At 38.9% G+C, this 26,661-nt stretch overlaps 1 protein-coding gene across 1 annotated transcript in view; it reads left to right on the plus strand.

The window, feature by feature from the left end:
- LOC113505650 (putative U5 small nuclear ribonucleoprotein 200 kDa helicase) overlaps positions 1–21,944 on the plus strand; it is a 43,597-nt gene extending 21,653 nt beyond the window's left edge. Inside the window, exons 27-42 of the mRNA XM_026888452.1 lie at positions 674–883; positions 2,116–2,216; positions 2,839–2,969; positions 3,487–3,626; positions 4,101–4,337; positions 5,396–5,577; positions 5,888–6,059; positions 12,896–13,056; positions 13,556–13,707; positions 14,781–14,913; positions 16,109–16,253; positions 17,118–17,294; positions 18,346–18,480; positions 19,481–19,588; positions 20,595–20,687; positions 21,468–21,944. Of these exons, the coding sequence (XP_026744253.1) occupies positions 674–883; positions 2,116–2,216; positions 2,839–2,969; positions 3,487–3,626; positions 4,101–4,337; positions 5,396–5,577; positions 5,888–6,059; positions 12,896–13,056; positions 13,556–13,707; positions 14,781–14,913; positions 16,109–16,253; positions 17,118–17,294; positions 18,346–18,480; positions 19,481–19,588; positions 20,595–20,687; positions 21,468–21,614 (2,424 nt within the window). The 3' untranslated portion in view covers positions 21,615–21,944. The remainder of the gene's footprint in view (positions 1–673; positions 884–2,115; positions 2,217–2,838; positions 2,970–3,486; positions 3,627–4,100; positions 4,338–5,395; positions 5,578–5,887; positions 6,060–12,895; positions 13,057–13,555; positions 13,708–14,780; positions 14,914–16,108; positions 16,254–17,117; positions 17,295–18,345; positions 18,481–19,480; positions 19,589–20,594; positions 20,688–21,467) is intronic.
- The last annotated feature ends 4,717 nt before the right edge of the window (positions 21,945–26,661 follow it).

Consider the following 26,661-nt stretch of genomic DNA (forward strand, 5'->3'; position numbering starts at 1 on the left):
ATCATTCATCGAGGAAGGTTTTAGGCTATATACCATCACGCTGCGACTAATAGGAGCGAAGATACAATGGAAAATGTGGAAAAAACAGGGCAGATATAAACATAATTTATATCTTCTAACCACGCGGATGAAGTCGCGTGCAAAAATATTTTTTCAATTTGAACCAGTCGTTCCTGAGATTAGCGCGTACAAACAAACAAACTCTTCAGCTTTATACACGGTAATTTTTTAGTCGTCTTACAAAAGGAGCCCAGTTCTTGTATCCGACGTAAAATACCCTTAGGCGCGATTATTTTTTTTTTATCATCGACTAAGATAATAAGTACGAAGAAAAATGAAACAAGAGAAATCTGAAATATACTCTTAAAAATGATAAAAACGCCGCCGCCCGCGCCCCTCACCATTGTTACAAGGCTCGGACCGCGCTCGCAACAGAGCTGTGTTTCTAAAAAACTACGAATTGCATCATAATATTGAATAAAAATTGCATTTGAAAATTATTCAAATCTCATAAATACCATTTTTTTTATCATGAACGTGTTCTAGTCATTGGATACATGAACTGGGCTGCTTTTGTAAGACGACTAAAAAATCACGGTGTATATTATTAGTATAGAACTATAGAGTATAGATGAATCTGCTCAACGAAAGTGACTCTTCCTTCTCTGCCTAGGTGTTCAACGCCGTGTACAACTCCGACGACAACGTGTTCGTGGGCGCGCCCTCGGGCTCCGGCAAGTCGGTGATAGCGGAGCTGGCGCTGCTGAGGATGCTCTCCACGAACCCCTCCGGGCGCGCCGTCTACCTGCTGCCCAAGGACGCGCTCGCGGACATCGTGTTCGCCGACTGCTACCACAAGTTCGGGACCAGGTTCAATCTGAAGGTAGGTGGTTTTGGAGTTTGCCCACTTTTTGCCCAACTTTTTGCCCAATTGTGGGCAAAATGTTTTGTGAGGTGCAATTTGTACGTACCTCCTGAGCCAACGTCTGTACTCTCTGGGTTCCATCAAACATGAAACGGCGACGAGGACGGCCTCGAATGAGATGGCGCGACGAACTGGATGCGTACCACAAACAGTGGATGGCAAAAGCAATAGACCGGACAGAGTGGAAGAATCTAAGGGAGGCCTTTGCCCTGCAGTGGGAAAGTAACGGCGGAGGTGGTTTTGAAGTTTGCCCACTTTTTTGCCCAACTGTGGGAAAAATGTTTTGTAAGGTTCAAATTGACGGACAGCGGTTTTTAGAGTTTGCCCACTTTTCGCCCAATAATGGGCAAAATGTTCTGTAAGGTTCAATTTGTAAGACGATGGTTAATATGTTATGTTATGTATGCAGGCCCTTATGTTTTGATGTTTGTTGGGGTACTAATCATAGATGTTTTTAGCCGATAAGTTTACAATGGAAGGAACAGACTATTCCTACGTCTAGCGGCTAAGTGACGCCTCAATTGGCTTTTGCCGTTTTAAGATTTAGACAATGAAATATGAGCGAAGAGGGTTTTGGGTATTTTGATTTTAAGGAGGGCTGTGTCGAGGCTATATTTAATGCCAGCATCCCCACGAACACGACAACCGCGCCCCCTGTAAACTGAAGTCTACTCGGCCGGAGTCGCGGGCAACAGCTAGTAAATAACTAAATCACAACCCTCTCAATATGCATGTCATTGTCGTTTTTTTTTATCTACGTCAACATTTTTTTTGAATTTAAATTAATCTGTTTAGTTACTTTAAAATGGAGTTTCTAGCCGGTTCTTCTCCATAAGAATGACACTTTGGTACCGTGCAACTAGAGTCAGTAATGTAACGTTTTAAAAGTGCCTGAGATACGGCCTATTTGAAATAAAAACTTTTTGATGTTGATTTTGATTTTGAATCTGCAACTCATTTGCGTAAAAAATGAATGTGTTTTTATGTCTATCACCCATTTAAAAATATATAAAATTATCGATATCACTCATCGTCTGCAGTAATTCACAGGACTACGGGTGGGCGCGGCCTATCCATAAGGCCCGTGAGTGGGAAAGAGAGAGAAACACACGAGTGATATAACCGAGTCTGCAGCGAGATTTTAACTATACTATAGTGTTATCTAAATCATAGCCGTCTTGTACCCACAGGTGGTCCAGTTGACCGGCGAGACGGCCACAGACCACAAGCTGCTCAACAAGGGGCAGATCATCATCACGACAGCTGACAAATGGGATATACTGTCGAGAAGGTTGGTCAAAAACTAAATATTATTGAAATTATTTTTCTATTTAAAAGCTGTCAAAACGTCAAACATAGTCGTCGGATAAAAGTTATCTGGCGATTTAAGAATAGTCTCTTATGGACTTTACAGGGGTTCTGGACATGATTCCAGACACCCCTGCGTTGGAATTTTTCATTGGTCTTTTGATGAATCGGTTTATTCATGCGGCTTGCTCGCGACCCCGCCTCTGCTTCAGCTCATGATTGAATGATGAATTGAACATTTAGACGTCACTTCCGGTTAGATTTGCGAGAGAGCGATGACCGACGAGTATCCGGTCCTTCGACATGTTCTGACAAAATGAGTTCAGCTATTTCAAAATTATGAAGTCTTCTTATCGGGGTGTTATAAGTTGGACTGCCCTGTGGACATGTCTTTGTGTCAGTCTGTGTATATTTACGTAGCTTAGATCGTAAACCGATTTTGTGTCTTGTCGATTTTCCCGTAAAAATGACACCTGAAAAAATTGTATGTCAAATAAAATCATTTTGAATTTAAGATCTCAGGAGGAATAAAAAATACGACCGATATCTGTCAATCCCTTCATCGTATCAATTCTCCTTAACTCTCACTATTTCTTTATTTCTAGATGGAAAGTCCGTAAGAGCGTCCAGAGTGTCTCCCTCTTCATAGTGGACGCTCTCCAACTCCTGGGAGGAGAAGAAGGACCAGTTCTGGAGGTGGTCTGCTCCAGGATGCGGTATATATCCTCACAGATCGGTGAGTAAGAAGTAAAATGGTGGAATCAAAGAAATTTTATTTTGAAAATATGAGTATATTGTAAATAGTTAAGATTAAAATATCCTAGCCTTTTCCCAACTATGTTGGGGACGGCTTCCAGTCTAACCGGATTCAGTTAAGTTCCAGTGTTTCACAAGGAGCGACTGCCTATCTGACCTCCTCAACCCAGTTACCTGGGCGACACGATACTCCTTGGTCAGACTGGTTGTCAGAACTTTCAAGCTTCTAAGTACCTGTAACGACTGTCAAATATGTATATTTATACAAAAAATTGCTCTTGAGAGTGTTGCGCCGTTTCTTCTATCGCAGTGAAAGTACTTAGGAACCGGCGTATTGTGGGCGAAACTGGGTGCTGTCCAAAGTAATTTGACATTCAAAAAGTGCTGTTTATTTCCTAGCCTGATGACTTTTTAATTTTGATTCTGTTCCCGACCAACGAAATGCGATTTCTTCTAGTTGTTATAATTCTCCTTTTTCTCTCTCTCCCTTCCTCCAGGTCGTCAGATCCGTATCGTGGCCCTCTCCCTCCCGCTGGCAGACGCTCGCGACGTGTCGCAGTGGCTCGGCTGCAGCGCCAACTGCTCCTTCAACTTCCACCCCAGCGTGCGCCCGCAGCCACTGCAGCTGCACATCCAGGTGAGTCGCGTAGCTGCCTCCCTCTCCTCCCTCTCTCCCCTCCCTCCCTCTCCCCCTCTCCCCACTCCCCTCTCTCCCCTCCCCTCTCTCCCCTCTCCCCCTCTACCCCCGCTCCCGCTGGCGGAAGCGAGATGCACAAGCGGAACTAAGGGATATTAATTCCTGGTCGTTACCGTGTCCCAAGATACCTTACCGATTCCCCCGTGTTCAGCGCTATTCTTTGCCATTTCCCCCATGTTCCCGACGATTTCTCCCTATTTTCCCCGCATTTCGCACTATGATTACTTGTCATTGCCCCATGTTCCTCACAATCCCCAACCTTATTCCATGTCCTGTCCCCTATTCTCTATTACTTGACGATCTACGCTTCAAATTTTTCACCCTTATTTGTTTTATAATGTTCTCATCTCCATCAAGAAGCAAGAAAAACTCAACTCCCTCTGTAATTTTTTTATATTTTCTCTCTTGCCCCAGGGTTTCAACATATCGCACGCGGCGTCCCGCCTCGCGGCCATGACGAAGCCGATCTACAACGCGGTGATCCGTCACGCGGGCAGCCAGCCCGTGGCCGTGTTCGTCCCGTCTCGCCGTCACGCCAGGCTCCTGGCCGCCGACCTGCTGGCCCTGGCCGCCGCCCACGCCAGCCCCACCAGGTTCCTGAAGGCCAGGCCCGATATGCTGCAGCCGTTCTTGAAGAGGGTTCATGATAAGGTGAGTTTGATCGGTAGATTTGTAGGGTGTGGGTTCGATTTCCATTTCGGATCTATATTTGTGCGCCTGATATGCTGTTCTTTTAATGGGAGAGCACTAAATATAAATTTGAAAATTCAAGAAAGGTAACTTTAAAAAATATCGTTCATCAAATTTATGACCGAACGCAAAAAAACAACTGTTTAGTTATCAAAGTTAAAAAACAGCCTGGTCACAGATAGACGTGTGATTGAATCTTAGTAATATTGTGTCGTTTAGAGCTTCGGTTACGGAATCCTAAAATGCAACTGGAAATGTTTAATTGATTCTTTCCCAAACTGAACGATGACGTCCCCTTGTAATGAAGGATTCACGAGCAGTAAAAAGAAACATAGTTAAAATAACTACCTTCCAATAATTTATTATTTATTCGAAGTTATAATGATGCCTAATTATCTTAAAGTGGCTGGTAGACAAAAAAGTTTTTAAACATCTGTGCCCTGATTCTGATGTCTACAATGGCCGATGAATGAATGGCAATTCAGGAAATCATTTTGCAAACATAATAATTGGAAATGAATGGTATTGACCGTGAGTGTTTCACACCATGCTAAATTCAAATAAATTGTTTGGAAAATTACAATAATTCGTAGTGTCAATTTCCAGTCATTCATTGCCCATTGTAAATATGTTACGGTTTACTCACGCGTATTTATTGGGAGTGCGCGACTAGTTTTTCGACTCGCTCGCCCGCTGTGTCAGCTCATGATTAAGGACTCCGGTTGGGTCCTAGTCGGGCGATCCCGATAAATACGCGCGAGTAAACCGTTTCATCATTTAGAGCCTGTTTGACCATCGCCATAAGTTCTCGATAAATTACTTGACAGATTTTTTCATACAAAGAATGTCAGGTTTTCCATTTTATTTGCGAGATAGCTTCTAATCAGTGATTGTGAAACAGGCGCTTAATAATGAATCAGTCTCACGATAGTTATTATAAAAATACTCATCCCAAGTTTTTGTGGTTGACGCAACGTGTCTTTTTACATATCTCTCTATCTGTCGTCATACCCCGACAGATGCTAAAAGAGACCCTATCAGCGGGCGTGGCCTACCTGCACGAGGGTGTGGAGCCGGGCGACCGGCGCCTGGTGCAGCAGCTGCTGGAGTCCGGGGCCGTGCAGCTGTGCGTGGTGGCCGCCGAGCTGGCCTGGGCCTTCGCCGCGCACGTACACACCGTCATCATCGCCGATACGCACACGTAAGGATACTTGTATATATATAATAGTAAGGACAAACAGACGAGATAAACAATGTCAACAAACTTTCAGGGGTTCACGACATTTTTATTCGAATAAACTATGACCGTGGATTTTAAATTTTCCTTTTTATATTTCGATATATTATTCTTCCTCAATTACCCCATATAACTTCGATTCTCTCTTCTCCCAGATTTTAATGTTTGAATCTAGATTATTGATTTCCGACAACGGATTTTAAATTTTCGACTTTACATTCATGATTTTCGACATTCTTAACCCCCAATGACCCCATATCGTCCTCTCCCCCAGCTACAACGGCAAGCTGCACGCGTACGAGCAGTACCCCATAACGACGGTCCTGCAGATGGTGGGCCGCGCGTGTCGCCCGCTGCAGGACGAACACGCCGTCGCGGTACTCATGTGTGTCGCTCATCACAAGACCTTCTTCACGAAGCTCCTGAATGACTGTCTGCCGTTGGAGGTGAGGATACATGATATACACCCTGGATTTTTTAGTCGTCTTACAAAAGCAGCCCAGTTCATGTATCCAATGACTATTCAAATTTCAAATTTAAATCTTTATTTCGTGAAATATGGGTACAGATATACAGGGTCGCACAGTTTCTAGATATTCTGCCATAATTAGCATACGAAAATTAGTAAATAGACACTATTACTTGATAGGCATTGAAATATTAAAATAAATAAAAATAAAATGAACAACAATTGCAATAATAAATCACATCAGAAACCACTCTACTTTTCAAAGATTAGAACACGTTCATGATAAAAAAAAATAGGTATTTATGACATTTGAATATATTTAAAATGAAATTTTTATTCAATATTATGATGCAATTCGTAGTGTTGTAGAAACACAGCTCTGTTGCGAGCGCGGTCCGAGCCTTGTAACAATGGTGAGGGGCGCGGGCGGCGGCGTTTTTATCATTTTTAACAGGATTTTTCAGATTTCTCATGCCTCATTTTTCTTCGTACTCCCTGGTCGAGTGGCGTACGCACCAGTTTCAAGGTGTCGCTAACTCTGAGGTCCCGGGTTCGATCCCCGGTCGGGTCAATGTAAAAATTCACATTTCTACATCGTCTCGGGTCTGGGTGTTTGTGGTACCTTCGTTGTATCTGAATTCCATAACACAAGTGCTTTAGCAACTTACTTTGGGTTCAGAACAATGTATGTGATGTTGTCCGCATTTATTTATTTATTTATTTTATTTATCTTAGTTGATGATAAAAAAATAATAATCGCGCCTAGGGGTATTTTATGTCGGATACATGAACTGGGCTGCTTTTGTAAGACGACTAAAAATCACCGTGTATATACAAATACACAAGTTGTACACCACGCCACCGGGTCTCAAACTAGACAACTGATAAACATATTTCGACTGGCCTGTTGGTCTAGTGGTTAGTGGCCCTGACTTATATGCCGGAGGTCGTGGATTCGATTCCCACCCGGGACAATTTTTTGTGCGATGTGCACGATCATTTGACGACCTCCGTGGTCGAGTGGCGTACGCACCGGTTTCAAGGTGTCGCTAGCTCTGAGGTCCCGGGTTCGATCCCCGGTCGGGTCAATGTAAAAATTCACATTTCTACATTGTCTCGGGTCTGGGTGTTTGTGGTACCTTCGTTGTATCTGAATTCCATAACACAAGTGCTTTAGCAACTTACTTTGAGTTCAGAACAATGTATGTGATGTTGTCCGCATTTATTTTATTTGTTCTGTGTGTGATTTACTTATGTATGTATTTAGAAATATACAGGGTGTAAGGAACACCGTGACTTTTCCGTGGGACCTGAGTTCTAGACATGATTCCAGACCCCACTGCGTTGGAATTTTTCATCGGTCTTTTCATGAAAATTGCAGTTTTTTTTCGCGTTTTTTTAATTTTATGTGTCATAAAATCATTTTTCCTACGTATTTCAATAATATTTTCATAAACAAAATCATTATTAAGCCGTTTTCACAAAAAAAGGCAATGTAAATGAAACACTAAAAACTGCTCCCGATCAGCTGATTCGTAAAGGTACTCGTCGGTCATCGCTCTCTTGCAAATCTAACCGAAAGTGACGTCAAAACCGAACCAATACTCATGAGCGACAAGCGTAAGAGATAGCGCAACTATTGCGCGCGCACTCGCACGCATTATTCGTAATCCTGCCTACTATTCCTTTAAAAAAAGCCGCGCGCTTTGTAGGCACCGCTAGCCGCCTTTGTCGACACCGCCAGCGCGTCGTCGACACCTACAGCGGTATCGGCGAGTGACGTACCTGTGACACTGGATAAAATAGAACATCGATTTTTGTTACACGGGTTCCATGTTATAAAATAGAAAATCACCTTCTCAGCGTTTATCAACTTATCGTACTACGAAATTTATTAAAACCTTTTATTATTAACAGTTTGTTATTGTTTAGAATTCTGTAGTTCTAAGACATGTTGTTATAAACAATAATTTATTTTTTCTAAAATTAAACTCTGTTTTGTTACTAATATCCATCATCTACTAATGAAATTCCTGCCTAAAAATTTTTATCATTTTTTTTCCTACGAACTGCTGAATAATTATTCCAGTCACATAAAACAATTATGCTCTTACACAAAAGTACATTTTGTGATTAATCAATTTTAAAGGTTTAAGTTAAGTACTTTATTGTCAAGAATAATTTTACGATATTCACTTCGACCTCATGTAATTTATCGATAAAGAATCATAGGTACCTAGGTCCAACACTACTCAAAGGTAAAACCGAAAGTTCGGCTTTTTTCAAAATAGTACCTATTTTTACTCAGTTTGTTCCATGGGGGTGACAGTACAGTACTTTGAGGACAAGAAAACAAAATGTATGGAAAGTCGTGCCATCTATGCCACAGGGCAAGTCAACTAAGGCATAATATTCCCTTAAATATTACTAGATGCCGCTACAGTAACTGCTTTCTTCAAAATGTTATTCTTTTAATAATTTAATAAATATTATTTAATAAAAAGTAAACTAAAAAAAATTAAAAAAAAACTGAATCGCCTTTTCGGTCTTCAATTAATCTTATACGCAATTTTTATTTTGCTAATGACATGACAGCACTGATATGTTTTGAAAACTTTTCAATCAACGTTCGTTTCTTGTGCCGTGAGTTTACCAAGTTTTATTTTCGACTTATTTGCCTCTTATTGACCATCGCGTGTTTTCTGGACCTCGAAACTGCTTCCTACGTATTTACTTGGCTTCTCGTGAACGGATACCGACGAATATATTTATTTCTCTTGACCCTGGCATCGTTTAATGGACTACGACGTGTGTTTACATTACTTGATTTAAAAATTTGGCTGCGTTTTTTACGGATTACGATGGCGAGATTACCGAAATACTCTCGCACTCATTGCTATTTTGGATGTGAAGAAGGAGGTAAGATGATTATTGATGATAGAATAAGTGATCTTATTGTAGGAACGATCCGATCGAAGTTTGTACTATTATATATCACTATATTTTTAAAACATAAATTTCACAACCTGCAATTAACTCATTCTTTCTAATTTCAGGTACATTACATCATTTTCCTAAGCCAGACTGTTATAAAGAAAGGTTTGAGATCTGGAAACAAGTTTTAGACGATGATATTATAATGAATGGAGATACATACATCTACAACCAAATAAGACTATAAACATTTTGAGAAATACTACATAGGTAAAGGAACGGTATTAACGAGAAATGCAGTGCCAACCTTTTACACCAGCCTTATCCCATCAGGTAAATAAATATATTTGCATATTATAACATCCAATTTACATGTAAACAAATATGCAATTAACATTTTGGCAGATGTCTATTAAATGTATGAAATAACTGTGAAATCTGCCCCTAAGATGAACCACAGACCAACAAGTGCTGTTTCAATTTTATTTTCGGTCACCTAATCATCGCAAATGAAGTGCATTAACTGTCCTGTTGGTCTAGTGGCTAGTGTTTTTTAGTGCTATGCCAGAGGTTTTTGGTTTGATTCCCAATCAGGAGAAATATTTGTGTCATCATCATTTTGTTCTGTGTCTGGGTGTAAATTATTTCTATATTTAGAAAGTATGTTTATCAGCTGTCTAGTATCCATAACACAAGTTCTGCTTAGCTTGGGACGAGACAACATTGTTTGATAGTTGTGAAATGTTATAATTATGTTAAAATACTTCTAAGTAGTCTTTTGTAGAATTGCACAATTATATTAATAGGTTTTAAAGTATGTGCTAAGTCTTTTCTAACAAGATTATTGCTACTTTCTAAATACCACCAGCTCATCTGCAGTTGCAGAAGTATCAGTTGAACCAGTCGCTTCAGTTTCAATGTTGGAGGATAAGGAAAAGGACATGGAGCAAACATTTGTAGAAGGTATGTTGCAACTCATAATGAAAATCAGTTAAATGTTTTGATTATAAGTATTTTTTATCCATATAAATCATACATATATACTTTTTCTTGTAAATACATATATATATTTTGAAATTGATTATATATATATTTTGCATAGGAACATAAATAACCACAAACATTAATGATGTATATATATATTTTTTTGTTTCAGAATGCAACATATTACTAGCTGAGTGTGAAGAAACTGTAGATTTATTGCTGATTTTTGATAAATTATTTGATTCATTTAATGGCCACTCACACCGTGATACAGCAAAAATACTCAAGGGATGTCTTAAAAACAAATCACCACATTTCCCATTCTGGGCAGAAATTAAACCTGTTTTTAAATCAATAGAATTTGAAAAAATTGTAAGAAGTCAAGATGGGTCTCAAACAGTTAAATATGATGATTTATAAAATCTGATGATTTAGATTCTGATTTTGCAGTTGATTCCTTAATTTCAACAATGAGTCAAATTATTTTTAGTAATTTGATTTTGCATTCGGAAGCGAAGAAATATGTACCCTGGATATATAATAAAAAAACTAAATCTAATATATTTAAAAATTGTAATTGTATTGTTGATTTACTTCAACAAGAAATTGATCCTAATGCATTTAATTACATGATTGATTATACAAAAAAATCACATGTGATTCATTTATTAAATTACTTAATGAAATATATTTTATGATTGAGACTTGATCGCCCGAAATAATAAACTTAAAAAAATAATAATTGTGTTTTTTATAAATTGCAGATGTGATTTTTCAATTATTCAATGCGATGAACATAAATTGATTTTAACTAATTATATAATTAATTTGTTCATCAACTTAATTGTAAATAGTTGGTGTACGGGTGTAAATAGAATTTTAACAGGAAAAATTGCTGATTTTGATAATAACGATACTTAAATTACAAGCATACAATTTCTATAAAATTCATAAAAAAAGGAAATAATGTGAATGATATTTAAAACCTTATTGTTAATTAAATGATTTGATTGATTTAAAATTTAAATCATGTGATTTTTGATGGGTGGCCATTTCGAACCATCTACTTTATTTACATCGATAAATAAAATAGAAGGTTCTCAATTATACCCTTAATAATTTAAAAATGGTTTCTATTAATGTGAATTAATTGGTGATTGTAATATACCATAAGTGTATTATGAATGTTAGCCAATGAAATTAAACCATATTACGATTTTATTAGAGAATAATTTTTCTACAGAAAATCATATTACTTAGTAAATTATAATAGTAAAAATGTGTCAAAGTAAAAGTGGTTTAATTTCAATACGTTGTAGACGTTAATTAATAAATTGTATAAATTATCCGTATTTATAAATAAAGAAAAATCTTTATATTTTTGTTGTATTCTTTTTTCTCTTTAGTACATTTTATACACGGCAAAAATGCTGTACTATGCGTAACTACCTATAGCAACCTATAGGTATTATGTAGATGAGTGCATACATACATATAGCTATAGATCGCTTCACAGACGCTAGCGCCATCTAGTTTACAGGGCAAGTAGTGAAAAAAAGAACTGATCTGTCAGTGTCTCATCTATACCAGTATTATATGTATTATCTATGGTTTGTTCCTTACGCTAATCGAATGTGCATGTGCAATCGGGTAATTCGCGGACTAATTATCGTGTAGGCAGACAATTTTATTGTGTTAAGTGATATAAGTGCGTGTGTTGTGTGTGTATTATTTAAATTACGATCCTAGTAGCTCGATAGGTTATTTTACCGCCCGGGAGAATGGCAACATGCTAATGTGTTATGGCGAAGCACGTGGCAATGCAAGTCTCGCGATGAACATTTACTGGACGCGGTACTTTTTGCCCCGGGTTCAGCAGCAGATTTTTCGCCGCGCCAAAATTTGTGTGCACGTAGATGGCGGACATTTCGAAATTTTCGAACCTTATCTGGTTAGAAGTGAGCGAGATTAAGGTAAGAGTAGGTTTGATTTAATAATACACAAGACACAGATTGAAGTCAGAATAGTGTAAATTGATTGGTATTTTTTTGTGATTGTTTTTCGTTACATCACAACCCGCCCCTAAGATGACCCACTGACCCATTTTTATAAAATGCGCGCGCGTTTCGAATGTTTCGATCGTGTCGCCGAGTGTCGCCCTCCTACCACATTACAGTTCGTGTAAGTACGTACGCTGAGCGTAAGGATCGCGCGGTAACCAATTCATTGCTTGCTCAAAAATGACTAAATCTATAAATATTAATCTCCGACGGTAGCGACTTCTTTATTATTAATTAACACGTTATTTTAAAGTCATTATGCGACTTTGGTGGTACGGTGTTCCTTACACCCTGTATAAGTATGTTTATCAGTTGTCTAGTACTCGTAATACAAGCTCTGCTTAGTTTGAGACTAGATGGCGTTGTGGAATAGGTATTAAAGGAGAAATAGTTTATTTAAAAAAAAATAGTTTTACTCTCTAGTTGTAAACTCCGCGCTTCCCTGGCACAACCAAACATTTCATTATTATTCTTCATATTAATTAAAAATGAATCGCTGTTCATTAGTCTCCCTAAAACTCGAGAACGGCTGAACCGATTTGGCTTATTTCAGTCTTAAAATATTCGTAGCAGTCCGGGGAAGGTGTAAACTGGGTAAAAGAAAACGGTTACGGTAAACGGTGTAATTAATTTCTAATATAAACTACTCTACCTACCTCCCTGACAAACTTTTGAAATATTTTAATATCATATATCATAGTTTTTAAAAGAAGTTCGAAGTTTCTCACGAAGAAAACCGTAAAATCACCACGTAATTAGTTAAAAAGCGTCATTATTATTAGACAGTTCACTTTTCAAATAGAATTTTTTTCAATAAGATTTTTCTTTATTCCAGAGCCACCTAGACCATAGGCTACACGACCACATGAACGCGGAGATCGTCACGAAGACCATAGAGAACAAACAGGACGCCGTTGACTACCTGACGTGGACGTTCCTATACAGGAGGCTCACGCAGAACCCCAATTATTATAATCTACAGGGTGTTACACACAGGTACTTTGTGGTTCATTTCATAATTCCCACACTCATTTTCTTGTTTGTTTGTCGTTCCGGTTGGAATTTTGCAACTCAATTTTGAGGCACTTCCCGATAAGCTAGCAGGCTGAAATTTTCAGGGTAGCTTCAAACCCAATGACAATGCAATTACCAATACAAACTGTCAAAACTTGATAAAATATGACTTTAAAAACGTGGGTATTTAGATTTTTTAATCTATCAATTCTATTAGCTGTTGCCCCCGACTTCGTCTGCGTGGTTAGAGGATATAATTTATGATTTATATCTGCTCTGTTTTTTTTTCCACATTTTCCATTGTATCTTCGCTCCTATTAGTCGCAGCGTGATGATATATAGCCTAAAACCTTCCTCGATCAATGATCCACACAAAATTTAATTTGAACCAGTAGTTCCTGAGATTAGCGCGTTCAAACAAACAAACTCTTCAGCTTTATATATTAGTATAGATTGCCGCTAACACACCTTCCATCCACAGACATCTATCAGACCACCTGTCGGAACTCGTCGAGACGACCCTCACAGACCTGGAGCAGTCCAAGTGTATAGCCATCGAGGACGATATGGATGTACAGCCCCTCAACCTCGGGATGATCGCGTCTTATTACTATATCAACTATACCACTATAGGTGAGTCGTTTAGACATGTTTAGTCATGTTTAGTCATTAAGGATTTAGAGATTTCAATGTGGGTGTGATTGTTACATGGGTATTATTACTATAGGTGAGTAAGGTTTGGTTTTAGTGATTTTTTAGTCATTAATAATTTGGGGATATTACGTAGTTATTGCTAATATTTGACGTGACAACGTCTTAAATTAGGTTGCGGCTGGGAGTCACTCATGAAAAAGTGTAAGGCCGGTAACGTTACGATGAGTCACCGAACGAGAGAGAGGCCCGCCGAATGCCTTGCGTCTCTCTCCCACTCAACTATGATCGGTCTCGCGCGCGCAGCACTAGAGAATTAGGCGCATTGAATCGGCGCCTACATGTACAATGTTTTAGTAAACAAAATATATTTCTATAGTTAAAATTTGTGCAATTCTTATTTTCATTCAATTCCTTGTTCCTGTTGTGCAATTTAATTATATTCATATCAATAAATATTCTACCGAGGAAAAGACGTTGTCACGTAAAATCTTCGCCCGTAAAACCGACTTTACAGGCAACCATTTTTTTATTACTACATAAGTTATATTAAGTTACGTGAGAAAAAACAAGCAAATTCTAGGATAATTTATGTCGCCATATTTTTATGTAAGTGCTACTTTCGATGAGGATTTTTTTTTCTGGTCTTATCACACTTTGCAAGATAAAGGTTTTTTCCGTCATCTATTGGAAAATCTTTTGACCATTGTATTAAATGAAACATAACAATATCTTCAACTTGGTATATTTATTTAATTATCACACTAATCTACCATTACACGTTACTTAACCTAATGCGGTAGCTAGGACTAAACAAAGGTCTAAGTATTTATGTGAACTAGGGTTTCAAAGATTGAATTATTATGCACATACTTGCAGGTCTAAATTCCAGCAACTGTTTTAATATGTAATTTTCTGATAATTCTGATATGCATAGGCAATAAGTTAGCCTGATACACGTGCCCATCACTGCTCCTCCTGGAATTGCTTGTTGCTTCATCCACTTTTCACTTCACTATACGTTTAAAGTTAACCATTCTCAATACCTTTGACAGAGTTATTCAGTCTCTCCCTGACCAACAAGACCAAGATCCGCGGCCTGCTGGAGATCATATCGTCAGCCGCGGAGTACTCCGAGCTCAGCATCCGACATCGGGAGGAGAACATCATCAAGGCTTTAGCCGCCAAGTATGTATATTTGTCTTCATACTTTTTATTGAAGTTTTTTTTATTATACAAACGTCTATTTACAATTTTACAGAGTTTAATATTTACAGTACAATCATTTGCTATACACCGTGATTTTTTATTCGTCTTACAAAAGCAGCCCAGTTCATCTATCCAATGACTAGAACACATTCATGATAAAAAAAATAGGTATTTATGAGATTTGAATAAATTTAAAATGCAATTTTTATTCAATATTATGATGCAATTCGTAGTTTTTTAGAAACACAGTTCTGTTGTGAGCGCGGTCCGAGCCTTGTAACAATGGTGAGTTGTTATCATTTTTAAGAGTATATTACAGTTTTCTCTTGTTTAATTTTTCTTCGTACTTATTATCTTAGTTATTGATAAAAATAATAATAGCGCCTAGGGGTATTTTACGTCGGATACATGAACTGGGCTACTTTTGTAAGACGACTAAAAAATCACCGTGTATACAAAAAAAATAAACATAAACAATAATTATATCAATGCATAAAAAAATTCATCGGCATCGCTGCCGGCTGGGAGTGTGCCCATAAGGCTGGCAGCATTGCCACGTTGAATGGCAATGCTAATCCTCTGAGCGAGGTAAAAGCCAGCCTTTGGGTCACGAGAAGTGTCAACGAGACGCTTTGCTAGGTCTTTAAAAAGCGTTTTGGCACTCGGCCCCCACGGCCTAAAAGTTTCAAGTACTGAAATTTGTATGTAAATATTCCAGCAAACGTTGTCTTGCCATACAGATTTTAGGGAACAATAAAATAATTAATAGATTAAACAAGAATACCCACGTTTTTAAATGTCACCTCATTAAAATTTTATCAAAATCGGTTAAGGCTTCTTTATCGTTGTAAATTGCATTGTCATCGGGTTTGAAGCTACCCTCAAAATTTCAGCCTGTACTGTAAGAATAATCACGCTAAATCGACTGTGCGCATCGTCTCGGGGTTCGAGCCCCGCGTAGGACAAGTATTTGTGTGATCATTCGTAGATTACACAAATACTGTCCTGAGTCTATGTGTCTTTGTGCATATGACTTGAATGTTTGTGAAACCCGAAGCTATACAAAGATTACATTCCTTACTACGGGAGTCATAAAACATCAAAATATACTCCTTCAGCATTAACGACAATAATTAAGCTTCACTATATATCGTGACACATTCCCGCCTGGCAGAGTCCCGCACAAGCCGGCGGCGGCGGCGGGCGCGCTGAAGTACAACGACCCGCACGTGAAGGCGCACGTCCTGCTGCAGGCGCATCTGTCCCGCATGCAGCTGCCCGCGGAACTGCAGGCCGACACCGCCACAGTCCTCACCAAGGTAAGGGGCCGCCCAACTGCAGGCCGACACCGCCACAGTCCTCACCAAGGTAAGGGGCCGCCCAACTGCAGGCCGACACCGCCACAGTCCTCACCAAGGTAAGGGGCCGCCCAACTGCAGGCCGACACCGCCACAGTCCTCACCAAGGTAAGTGGCCGCCCAACTGCAGGCCGACACCGCCACAGTCCTCACCAAGGTAAGGGGCCGCCCAACTGCAGGCCGACACCGCCACAGTCCTCACCAAGGTAAGGGGCCGCCCAACTGCAGGCCGACACCGCCACAGTCCTCACCAAGGTAAGGGGCCGCCCAACTGCAGGCCGACACCGCCACAGTCCTCACCAAGGTAAGGGGCCGCCCAACTGCAGGCCGACACCGCCACAGTCCTCACCAAGGTAAGTGGCCGCCCAACTGCAGGCCGACACCGCCACAGTCCTCACCAAGGTAAGGGGCCGCCCAACTGCAGGCCGACACCGCCACAGTCCTCACCAAGGTAAGGGGCCGCCCAACTGCAGGCCGACACCGCCACAGTCCTCACCAAGGTAAGGGGCCGCCCAACTGCAGGCCGACACCGCCACAGTCCTCACCAAGGTAAGGGGCCGCCCAACTGCAGGCCGACACCGCCACAGTCCTCACCAAGGTAAGTGGCCGCCCAACTGCAGGCCGACACCGCCACAGTCCTCACCAAGGTAGCTTTTCTATACAAAATCAATCAATAAAACTGCTAAATAGCACCTTTTCATTGAAATCAGTTCAGTGATTTAGACGTGAAAGCGTAACAGACAGAGTTACTGTCGCATTTATATTATCAGTGGTCTCGTTGTCATCCTTGCACACAATTTAAGTAATTTTGTATTCCCCCGTCAGGCCATCCGCCTGATCCAGGCGTGCGTGGACGTGGTGTCGAGCAGCGGCTGGCTGTCCCCGGCCGTGGCCGCCATGGAGCTGGCGCAGATGGTCACGCAGGCCATGTGGGCCAAGGACTCCTACCTCAAGCAGCTGCCGCACTTCACCGCGGACCTGGTGCAGCGCTGTAGCGAGAAGGTCAGTCCTGGTTTATACTAACGATGGCATATAGACTGCTATATACGTAGTAGTTAATTTCTGTACCTCAGAGGTAAAAAATAGTAACGCCATTTTCTTTATAAAATGTATGTGTTTTGCAAATTACACTCGCAAGAACCAGTTCTATACACTGGTATACGACATCAAGTCCCATGACATCTAGAACAAGACATATTCAGTTGTATTCGACATTAAATCCAAGCACTTGTAACGGGTATAGGATCTCAAATGATGATACGATTGTTTACCTTTAATGTCACATACTGTGGTATGCCTCTGAGGTACAGATTTATAAAATAAATTAATCAAAATCAAAATCTATGTATTCAAAATAGGCTACAAAGTTGCACTGAAATGAATGTCAATTGTTCATAATGGGCTACAAAATATCACTTATAGAATATGAAAGTTACACAGACGGCTCCCCCTATCGCCCACCTTTCATCGTTTTAAAAAACACACTTTCATAGGTGGTCGTAAAAGTCGAAAATATATATAAACTAGCTGTTGCCCGCGACTTCGTCCGCGTGGTTAGAAGAAATTGCGTCTATAACTTGAGATTTAAACTATCCTATCTCTCAAGTTGGATCGAACTGCACATGGTGTGCGAATTTTATTATAATCGGTTAAGTGGTTTAGGAGTCCGTTGAGGACAAACATTGTGACACGAGATTTATATATATTAAGATTATAATAGGGATGATGACTGGGTATAAAAAGAAAAAATCTCATTAGTCCCTCAGTTAGATAATTGAAAAGTATGAGACACGTATTTTTTCCTTTTTCAGAAAAACTTGAATTGACAAAGATTAACTGCTTTAAAGTTTAGGAGAGGGGGCTTGTGACGTAACGATAGAGTAAAATTTATACTCAATCGTCACGTCACGCGTAAGTTTCATTCACTGTAACTTGGTCAATTTATGTTTGCGGGACAAATTATAAAAATACGTATCCAATATTATACAAAAAACTACAAGACGGACACTGCAATAAAAAATTGTCACCATCCCTATTGTATGGTTACGTGCAGGGCGTGGAGACGGTGTTCGACGTGATGGAGCTGGAGGACTCGGCGCGCGGCAAGCTGCTGCAGCTGGCGCCGCACGAGATGGCGGACGTGGCGCGCTTCTGCAACCGCTACCCCAACGTCGAGCTCACCTACGAGGTCAGTCGCTGTTATTAGCTTTACTAGCCGACCCGGCGAACTACGAACCGCCTTACTTTTTGTGCATTTCCATATCTGTAGGTGAAAGCTGAAAGCTAAGTCCATTTTTTGTCATTTTTATATTTTAAACTAGCTGTTGCCCGCGACTTCGTCCCCGTGGGTAGAATGTAAAAATATAATTTATGATTTATACCTGCCCTGTCTTTTTCACATTTTCCATTGTATCTTCGCTCCTATTAGTCGCAGCGTAATGATTTATAGCCTAAAGCCTTCCTCGATGAATGTTCTATTCAACACAAAAAGAATTTTTCAATTTGGACCAGTAGTTCCTGAGATTAGCGCGTTCAAACAAACAAACTCTTCAGCTTTATATATTAGTATAGAAGATTACTTTTATTCAGAATACCAGCATTGATCAAATGGTAAAAGACATTAAGTCCAACTACCGCTTATTTCGCAGATGTAAAAATTTAAATAACATTATAGTCCCTAGACATGAATATGGGTATGAACATCTTTAACCACTCCTCCCCGCAACTAAATGTCAAAAATAAAATGACAGCTGGTGAAGGTTGTCAGGAAATGGCGTCGGAAAATATTGTTTTTTACAAAACGAGTTTTATTTATGCAGGTATATTTTATTTTATTTGTAGTTTCTCTGACTGGCGATTTGAGTGAGTTTCTTTTTTATCCCCTAGCTCAGATCGGTCTGGTACTATCCTCAAATGGCCAGTCCAAAGAAATACCGTGCACTGGTTTATGCATTTAAATTGTCTGGACTTCAAAGGAGACTGTGACCCCTGAGTTTGTTTCGACGTTTCTTCTCAGGGTATTCAGATAGGAAATGTCGACTCCAGCGTTCTCAAAAAAGACTTGTAAAAGTGATGATATATCCTACTTACAGAATGAATGATTTCATTTCATTTCAGTCGATGATCACAATGCTGATAAGTATCTTTTTTTTAAATTTTCATTATTCCTCTGTTTTAAATCTACATAGGTGTTGAACGAGCGTCACCTTCGCGCCGGCAAACCGATCGTGGTAGAAGTCTCACTAGAAAGAGAGGACGATATCGTTGGACCCGTCATCGCGCCCTTCTTCCCACAGGTAACTAACTATATTAACAATATCATACCATTTTCCCAACAATGTTGAGGTCGGCTTCCAATCTAACCGGATTCAGCTAAGTACCAGTGTTTTACAAGGAGCGACTGCCTATCTGACCTCCTCAACCCAGTTACCTGGGCAACACGATACCCCTTAGTTAGACTGGTTGTCAGACTTTCAAGCTTCTGACTACCTGAAAACGACTGTCAAAGATGTATGAATAACAGCCGCGACCCACAATTTAACGCGCCTTCCGAAACACGGAGGAACTCGTTATGACAAAGATGGTCTCCCATTTACGGGCCGACCGCGTCAGGCCTATAGTCCGATTTTTAATTCGAGGCAGTAAAATGACATTTCCAGTGTGGCAGGTTTTTAATTCCAAATAAATAGTGATGTGTTAGAATCGACTTATTACAATCAAAAGTTAGTCGAGCTTACATTTTTTTATTCAGATATCAAATTAGCTCTGTATAAAAAAATATTTTATTGTTTACGACAATTAATCAAAAGACATGCACGGTGACTGTTTTTAAATGTAAAAAAAATAATCAATTTAAATTTATTAAATTAAAGCCAACTGCGGTGCTGGTATAAGATGAAGCACCTTACCATGCAAGAAAAGTCGAGCGCATCCAACTCCAAACTGCATGAATTCTGACATTATGCAGTGGTTGGATGAAAAACAAATTTAATATCAACTTACAATTATAAAAGCTCAATTAATAGAAATAGTAAATTCTTGATACATAATAAAATAAAGCATGACTAAATGTCATCGTCGTAGTAAGATTTCCAAACATCACTATTGTAGCGGGTCACCCTTTTTTGTATAAATGACAGTTGCAATTGTCATTTTACTGCCTCGAATTAAAAACCGGACTATAGCTTAATCTGTGATCGATCAACTTGTGCAGTTATAGCTTAGCCGAGGTCCTTTGCCTCCTCTCTCCTCGAGTTTTATTATTAATACTGTATAATTTTAACACTATATTTTATATTACAGAAACGCGAAGAGGGCTGGTGGGTGGTGATAGGTGACCCTAAGAGCAACACCCTGCTATCCATCAAGAGAGTCTCTCTAGCTCGCAGTGCTAAGGTAAGGATACATACATAATTACAGTTTTAAACAACGGCGCAAAAAGAGGGGTGTTATATGTTTGGAAGGTCTGTCTATCTGTGGAGTCATAGCTCTCGAACAGATCGGTCGATTTCAATTTAGTTTGATTTGTATTAAAGGTGTTTGTATGCGAGTGTTTTAGAAATATTTGACGTTTAAAAGTTGCTGTGGGAGAAAGTTTGTATTAACGAAGGTTTTTTTTATTATAATTATTTTATCTTGTTCAACTAACTCTACTCTGCTGATGACTGTCCTAATGGTGGCAGGCGTGATTACAGTCTGTGGTTTTGGGTTCGAATCTCGGGTCCAGTCAAAAATTAATGTTTATTCTGAAGTTTAATTTTTAAAAAGCACCAGGTAACTCTTGAAAACATTATAATTGAAATTCGTTTTTGTATTTTTATTTGGGCTTTTTATTAGGCTTTACTTGTTTTTATTACGAAATTACACATTTGACAATGAATATTATTTTTAATTTCTGAATATTTATACGTTTAGTGGATGCAGAGCAAGTATTTTGTGTTATCCACAAAGGCTTGTGTCGAGTCTATGTGTATTGTAAATATGATTTGAATATTTGTGAAACTCCCTGCTGCACAAGGTTCAAATAAATACCTTAGTGCGATAAACACTTTTTTTTAAGAAAATTCATCTTAAGCTTCATATTAAATGACTATTGAATGTGAAGATTATGATGAATTTCCTTTTTTTCTCAATAATAATATGTGTTATTAACATATCTCTCTCTCTCTCTCCCAGGTCCGCTTAGACTTTGTTTGCGGCAGTTCTGGCCGGCACACGTACACGCTGTACTTCATGTCGGACGCGTACCTGGGCGCCGACCAGGAGTACAAGTTCACCGCGGAGGTCGCAGAGGCTGCCTCCGACTCCAGCGACTCGGAGTAGGACCACTGCAGACAGCGGGACCACTGCGGTCACTGTTACCACTGCAGTCATTGTTACCACTATCAAAGTAATAGGGTGTTTGATAAATACTCTAATTTTGTGTTATTCATGTGTCATATCGGCGTGAATAAATGTATTTTCTTTCTAGATAAAAGAAAGAATATGTATCCAACATTATTTAGAAATCTGTCTGACGGATAAATTAGATTGTTTAGTCAAATACCTTATTACGCATGTAACTTTAATGAGGACGATTTGTAATTAAATGATACAACGGTTTACTCACGCGTATTTATCACGATCGCCCGACTAGTTTCGGACCCAACCGGAGTCCTTAATCATGAGCTGACGAGGCGCTAAGATAGTCGGACAATCCCGATAAATACGCGTGAGTAAACCGTTGTATCATTTAATTTGCCTAGTGTAACTATTGAAAGCAGCTGAACTGTTTTTAGAATAGGGATGATAACTGGGTATAAAAAGAAAAAATCTCATTAGTCCCTCAGTTAGATAATTGAAAAGTATGAGACACGTATTTTTTCCTTTTTCAGAAAAACTTGAATTGATAAAGATTAACTGCTTTAAAGTTTAGGAGACGGGGCTTGTGACGTAACGATAGAGTAAAATTTATACTCAATCGTGACGTAACGCGTAAGTTTCATTCACTGTAATTTGGTGAATTTATGTTTGCGGGACAAATTAAAAAATACGTATCCATTATTATACAAAAAATTACAAGACGGACACTGCAAACAAAAATTGTCATCATCCCTATTATGATATCAAAGTTACAGCGCAGTTAATCGCTCGAAAAATGTTGTTTATTAGGCCAATGTTTTGTTTAAACAACAATGACACTATTGCATTGATATTAAAGTTCTATATTGCGTGGATTTATTGATTGTCACCAAATGTGTTGACTGCAGTCGTATTAGGATTAGTTTTTATGTTTAAGATGAATAAAATAATTTGATTGCGAGTTTGTGGTTTATTTCTTAATTAGCTTGCCCGCGGGTCCGCCTGCTAGAAATCGAAAATGATCCCATGGAACATAAAATCGGGATATAAACTATTTATTTAATTATCACACTAATCTACCATTACAGGTTACTGAACCTAATGCGGTACCTAGGACTAAACAAAGGTCTAAGTATTTATGTGAACTAGGGTTTCAAAGATTGAATTATTATGCACATAGTTGCAGGTCTAAATTCCAGCAACTGTTTTAATATGTAATTTTCTGATAATTCTGATATACGTAGGCAATAAGTTAGCCTGATACACATGCCCATCATTGCTCCTTCTGGAATTGCTTGTTGCTTCATCCACTTTTCTCCTAGATATGAAATCCTTACTATTTACGATTCCCATGTTTCAAATTTCTGTCATTCCGAGATTTCTTGGAGATCTGTTTACTAAACCGATTTAGACGAAACTTGGTACACATATTTTAAGACAGGAATAACACATAGGATAGTGAAATCATTTTCATTTTGAAGCGGGCAGGCCCGTGTGCAACGGCTAGTTATACAATAATGTTTCATTGGGGGTTAATTATTAAGTAATCTTTCAGCTCATTATGGACTGATCACTGCACTTAGTTTAGTACTGAGTTTATACACTATTCGCATTTTAAAATTGTCTGGACTTTAAAAGCGACTGCGACCCCTCAGTTTGTTACGACATTTCTTCTCAGGGTAGTCAGATAGCAAATGTCGGCTCCAGAGTTCTCAAAAAAGACATGTAGAAGTGATAAAATATCCTATTTGCAGAATAAACGATTTCATTTCATTTCATTTCACTTTACAACCAGAAAACACGACTGACATGACCAGCCCACTACCATTTCAGCTTGCTAACTCTAGAAGCTCTGTCTATCACTTCAGTTATTCTCCAATCCAAGGCAATATCATTTCTGAACTTTACCCTTCAAAGAAATTTCGAGCATATCTCGCTCCATAGCTCGCTGAGCAACAAAGTTTCATATTAGTCGAACCGATGGATTTTTTAAAAACGACTCCCGCAGTAAGAAATTTCATCCTTGTGTTGGGGAAGTTTCACAAATATACTAATCACATGCACAAAGACACCCAGACTCAGAACAAGCATTCGTAGATCACACAAATGTTTGTCCTACGCGGGGATCAGACCCGCGACACGACGCGCAATGTGGGTGTGGCGTGGTGACCTCAACCACTTGGCTATCCGTGCAGACTATGGTCGTTGGAGCAGATGAGTCCTTGAGTGGAACCCTGAAGGTAAACGCAGTGTAGGATGCTCCTCCCTGACTGATAGACAGATGACCTAAAAAGGTAGCTCACACTCGATGCGGAAGGCTGGGGACCGGGAGTTGTGGTGCAATTTGGGGAAGGCCTATATTCAATTTTTATTTTATTTTCAGGCAATAGATATATACCTTACAGACTAACATACACATACAAATAATACAGTATTTATTCATAAGTGAATCGAGCACAGGTAAAGCGAAGTTGGTCCGTAGATGGGTTACCATCTTTGTCATGACGAGTTCTTCCGTGTTTCGGAAGGCACGTTAAATTGTTAGTCCCGGCTGTTATTCCTACATCTTTGACAGTCCTTGCGGCCAAAAGTTATCGTCCAAGACGAGGTGCAGGTAGCAAATAGGGACGCGCACCACGAACTTTAGCAGTGTACTTGTATAGGCTGAATTACTTGAAGACAGGACAGTTACGATGTCTTGTTGACTCGAGAGTTGATAAAAGAGAGTGATCTTAGATTCGGAATGAAGTCTTTGTCCCTTTTCCCAACTATGTTGGGGTCGGCTTCCACTCTAACCGGATGCAGCTAAGTACCAGCGTTTTACAAGGAGCGACTGCCTATCTGACCTCCTCAACCCAATTACCTGGGCAACACGATACCCCTTAATTAGATTGGTTGTCAGACTTTCTAGCATCTGACTACCCGTAATGACTGTTAAAGATAAGTGTGTTAGCTACATATATCCATAACAAATTTCATTGAAATCCGTCCAGTCTTTTATCGGGAAGAGATATCAAACATAGACACTCACAAAACACACAAATTTTTGCCTTTCTATACTAATACTAATAATATTATAAAGAGGAAAGATTAACAATTTAACAATTCCGCTGAACATAGGATATAATTTATTTCAAAAACATTAGGGTTCCGTAAGAAAAGTGCGATATTGTAACCCAAGGTATCATAACTTATATCTTCTAACCACGCGGACGAAGTCGCGGGCAATTGCTAGTATAATATAAGTATGAAAGACAAATCCAAGTCATATCAATGCCTTTTTTCAGCAAAGGACTTAATACATGAATAACGTACCTATATATAAAAAATCTAAAAAGGGTCTAAAAGAGTCTAGACTTTAAAAAAGGTCACTACATTCAAATTATATCAAAATCGGTCCAACTGTTTTTATCGTTGTAAATCACATTGTCATCGGGTTTGAAGCTACTCTGAAAATTTCAGCCTGCTAGCTTAACGGGAAGTGCCTCAAAATTGAGTTGCGAAAATCCAACCGGAACGACAAACAAACAAGAAAAGTGAGTGTATAAAAACGTGGGATAATATCAACACACCCCATCAATTCAATAAGAGTTGCGAGTCCATTGCCTGCTATTACATCACTTTTGATAACTGAAGTACACAAATACGCAATGAATTGAAAATCACAACAAATATCTCCCACATCCAAATACAATTTTAACACTAAGTACCCCGCATCTTGAATATCAAATTTAAACTTTCACCCTTCAAAATAAAGTTTATATTTAAACAGCGTATACTTTAATAGAATTGCATCGTATATCAAATATTGATCGTTCGGGACCTGCGCGTTGCATATGGGCGGGAATATTGCATTCAGTCCGTCGACCGTCGTCCAAAGAGAGTGACCGATTAGTTGAAATATTTTAAATTTTCATTTTGGGTGAAACAGCCCAATTGGAAAACTAGTGAGTGCTTGCAGCTGCCAAAGTGAGTTCATTTGAAGTTTATTATATTTTTTAAAGCAGTATTTGAAAAGAGTGTTGTGTGCTTTTGAGAAAGGGTTAAATCGGAAACTTATCACTGCTGTCTTTTTGTCTTTCCGTCAATCTATCACCATCCCGTATTTGAGAAATCGTAATAGCTAGATAGATTTTTTTTATAAATGAAGTATTTATTTTGCCGATGCCACAACAAATAATTAAAATGAAAATGGAGGTTAATTAGCGGTTGATTAAGTTATTAATTTAATGGATGTTTTTTTCTTGTGCTTATTTTTATCAAATCCTAAGTGTTAGGAATGTGATCCCGACTTGACCAGTTTTTATTACATTTAAAATCAGTACAAAGAAAAGGGTTTTGGTTTTTAAGTATATACATATATATTTAAGTATTTAAAAACCTTGTGTATTTTAAATAATATAGTTATTTGTCCGAAAAACCAATTTATTTATTTGTAAATAAACCTTAAAGCCATAATGGTTATTTAGCTTTACTAGTCGGCCTATCCCGATAAATACGGTTGACTAAACCATTCGTAGACAATTTGGTGTAGGAAGACCCAATTTTTTCGTAGGTGGACCTTTTGTCATGATATATCTAGTTTAGGTTAGCATTGGCGATATGCTGTGACATATGGTATCATATCATGCTGACTCCAAGATCAGTAGGTTATTTTAAAATAGAATATTTTTGCTTGCGTCAATAACGTTCAAATAGGGACTTATAAAAATGGTTGTCATTGTGCACATGACTTGAATGTTTGTGAAATCAACTTCTTTTTTCAAAGGATTTTTTAAGACTCCTTAGATGGGGAGGTGATAATCTCTTATACCCAGCATATTGGTTGTTAACAGCTGGAAGAAAGAGATTTTTAAACACCATACATTATTTAGAACATTCTCCCATATGGCGCCCAACGTGGGGCTAAATTTAAAATAAGGTGTATTGACTGTACGATCCGCGATTGTTTGAAACGCTCATTTTTATGCAATTGACCGCTCTGCTTAATTAATCTTTAAAATCACACTAATATAAAGCGAATGCGATT

Source organism: Trichoplusia ni, chromosome 26 (genome assembly GCF_003590095.1).
Source record: "Trichoplusia ni isolate ovarian cell line Hi5 chromosome 26, tn1, whole genome shotgun sequence".
Classification (NCBI taxonomy): Eukaryota; Metazoa; Arthropoda; class Insecta; order Lepidoptera; family Noctuidae; genus Trichoplusia; species Trichoplusia ni.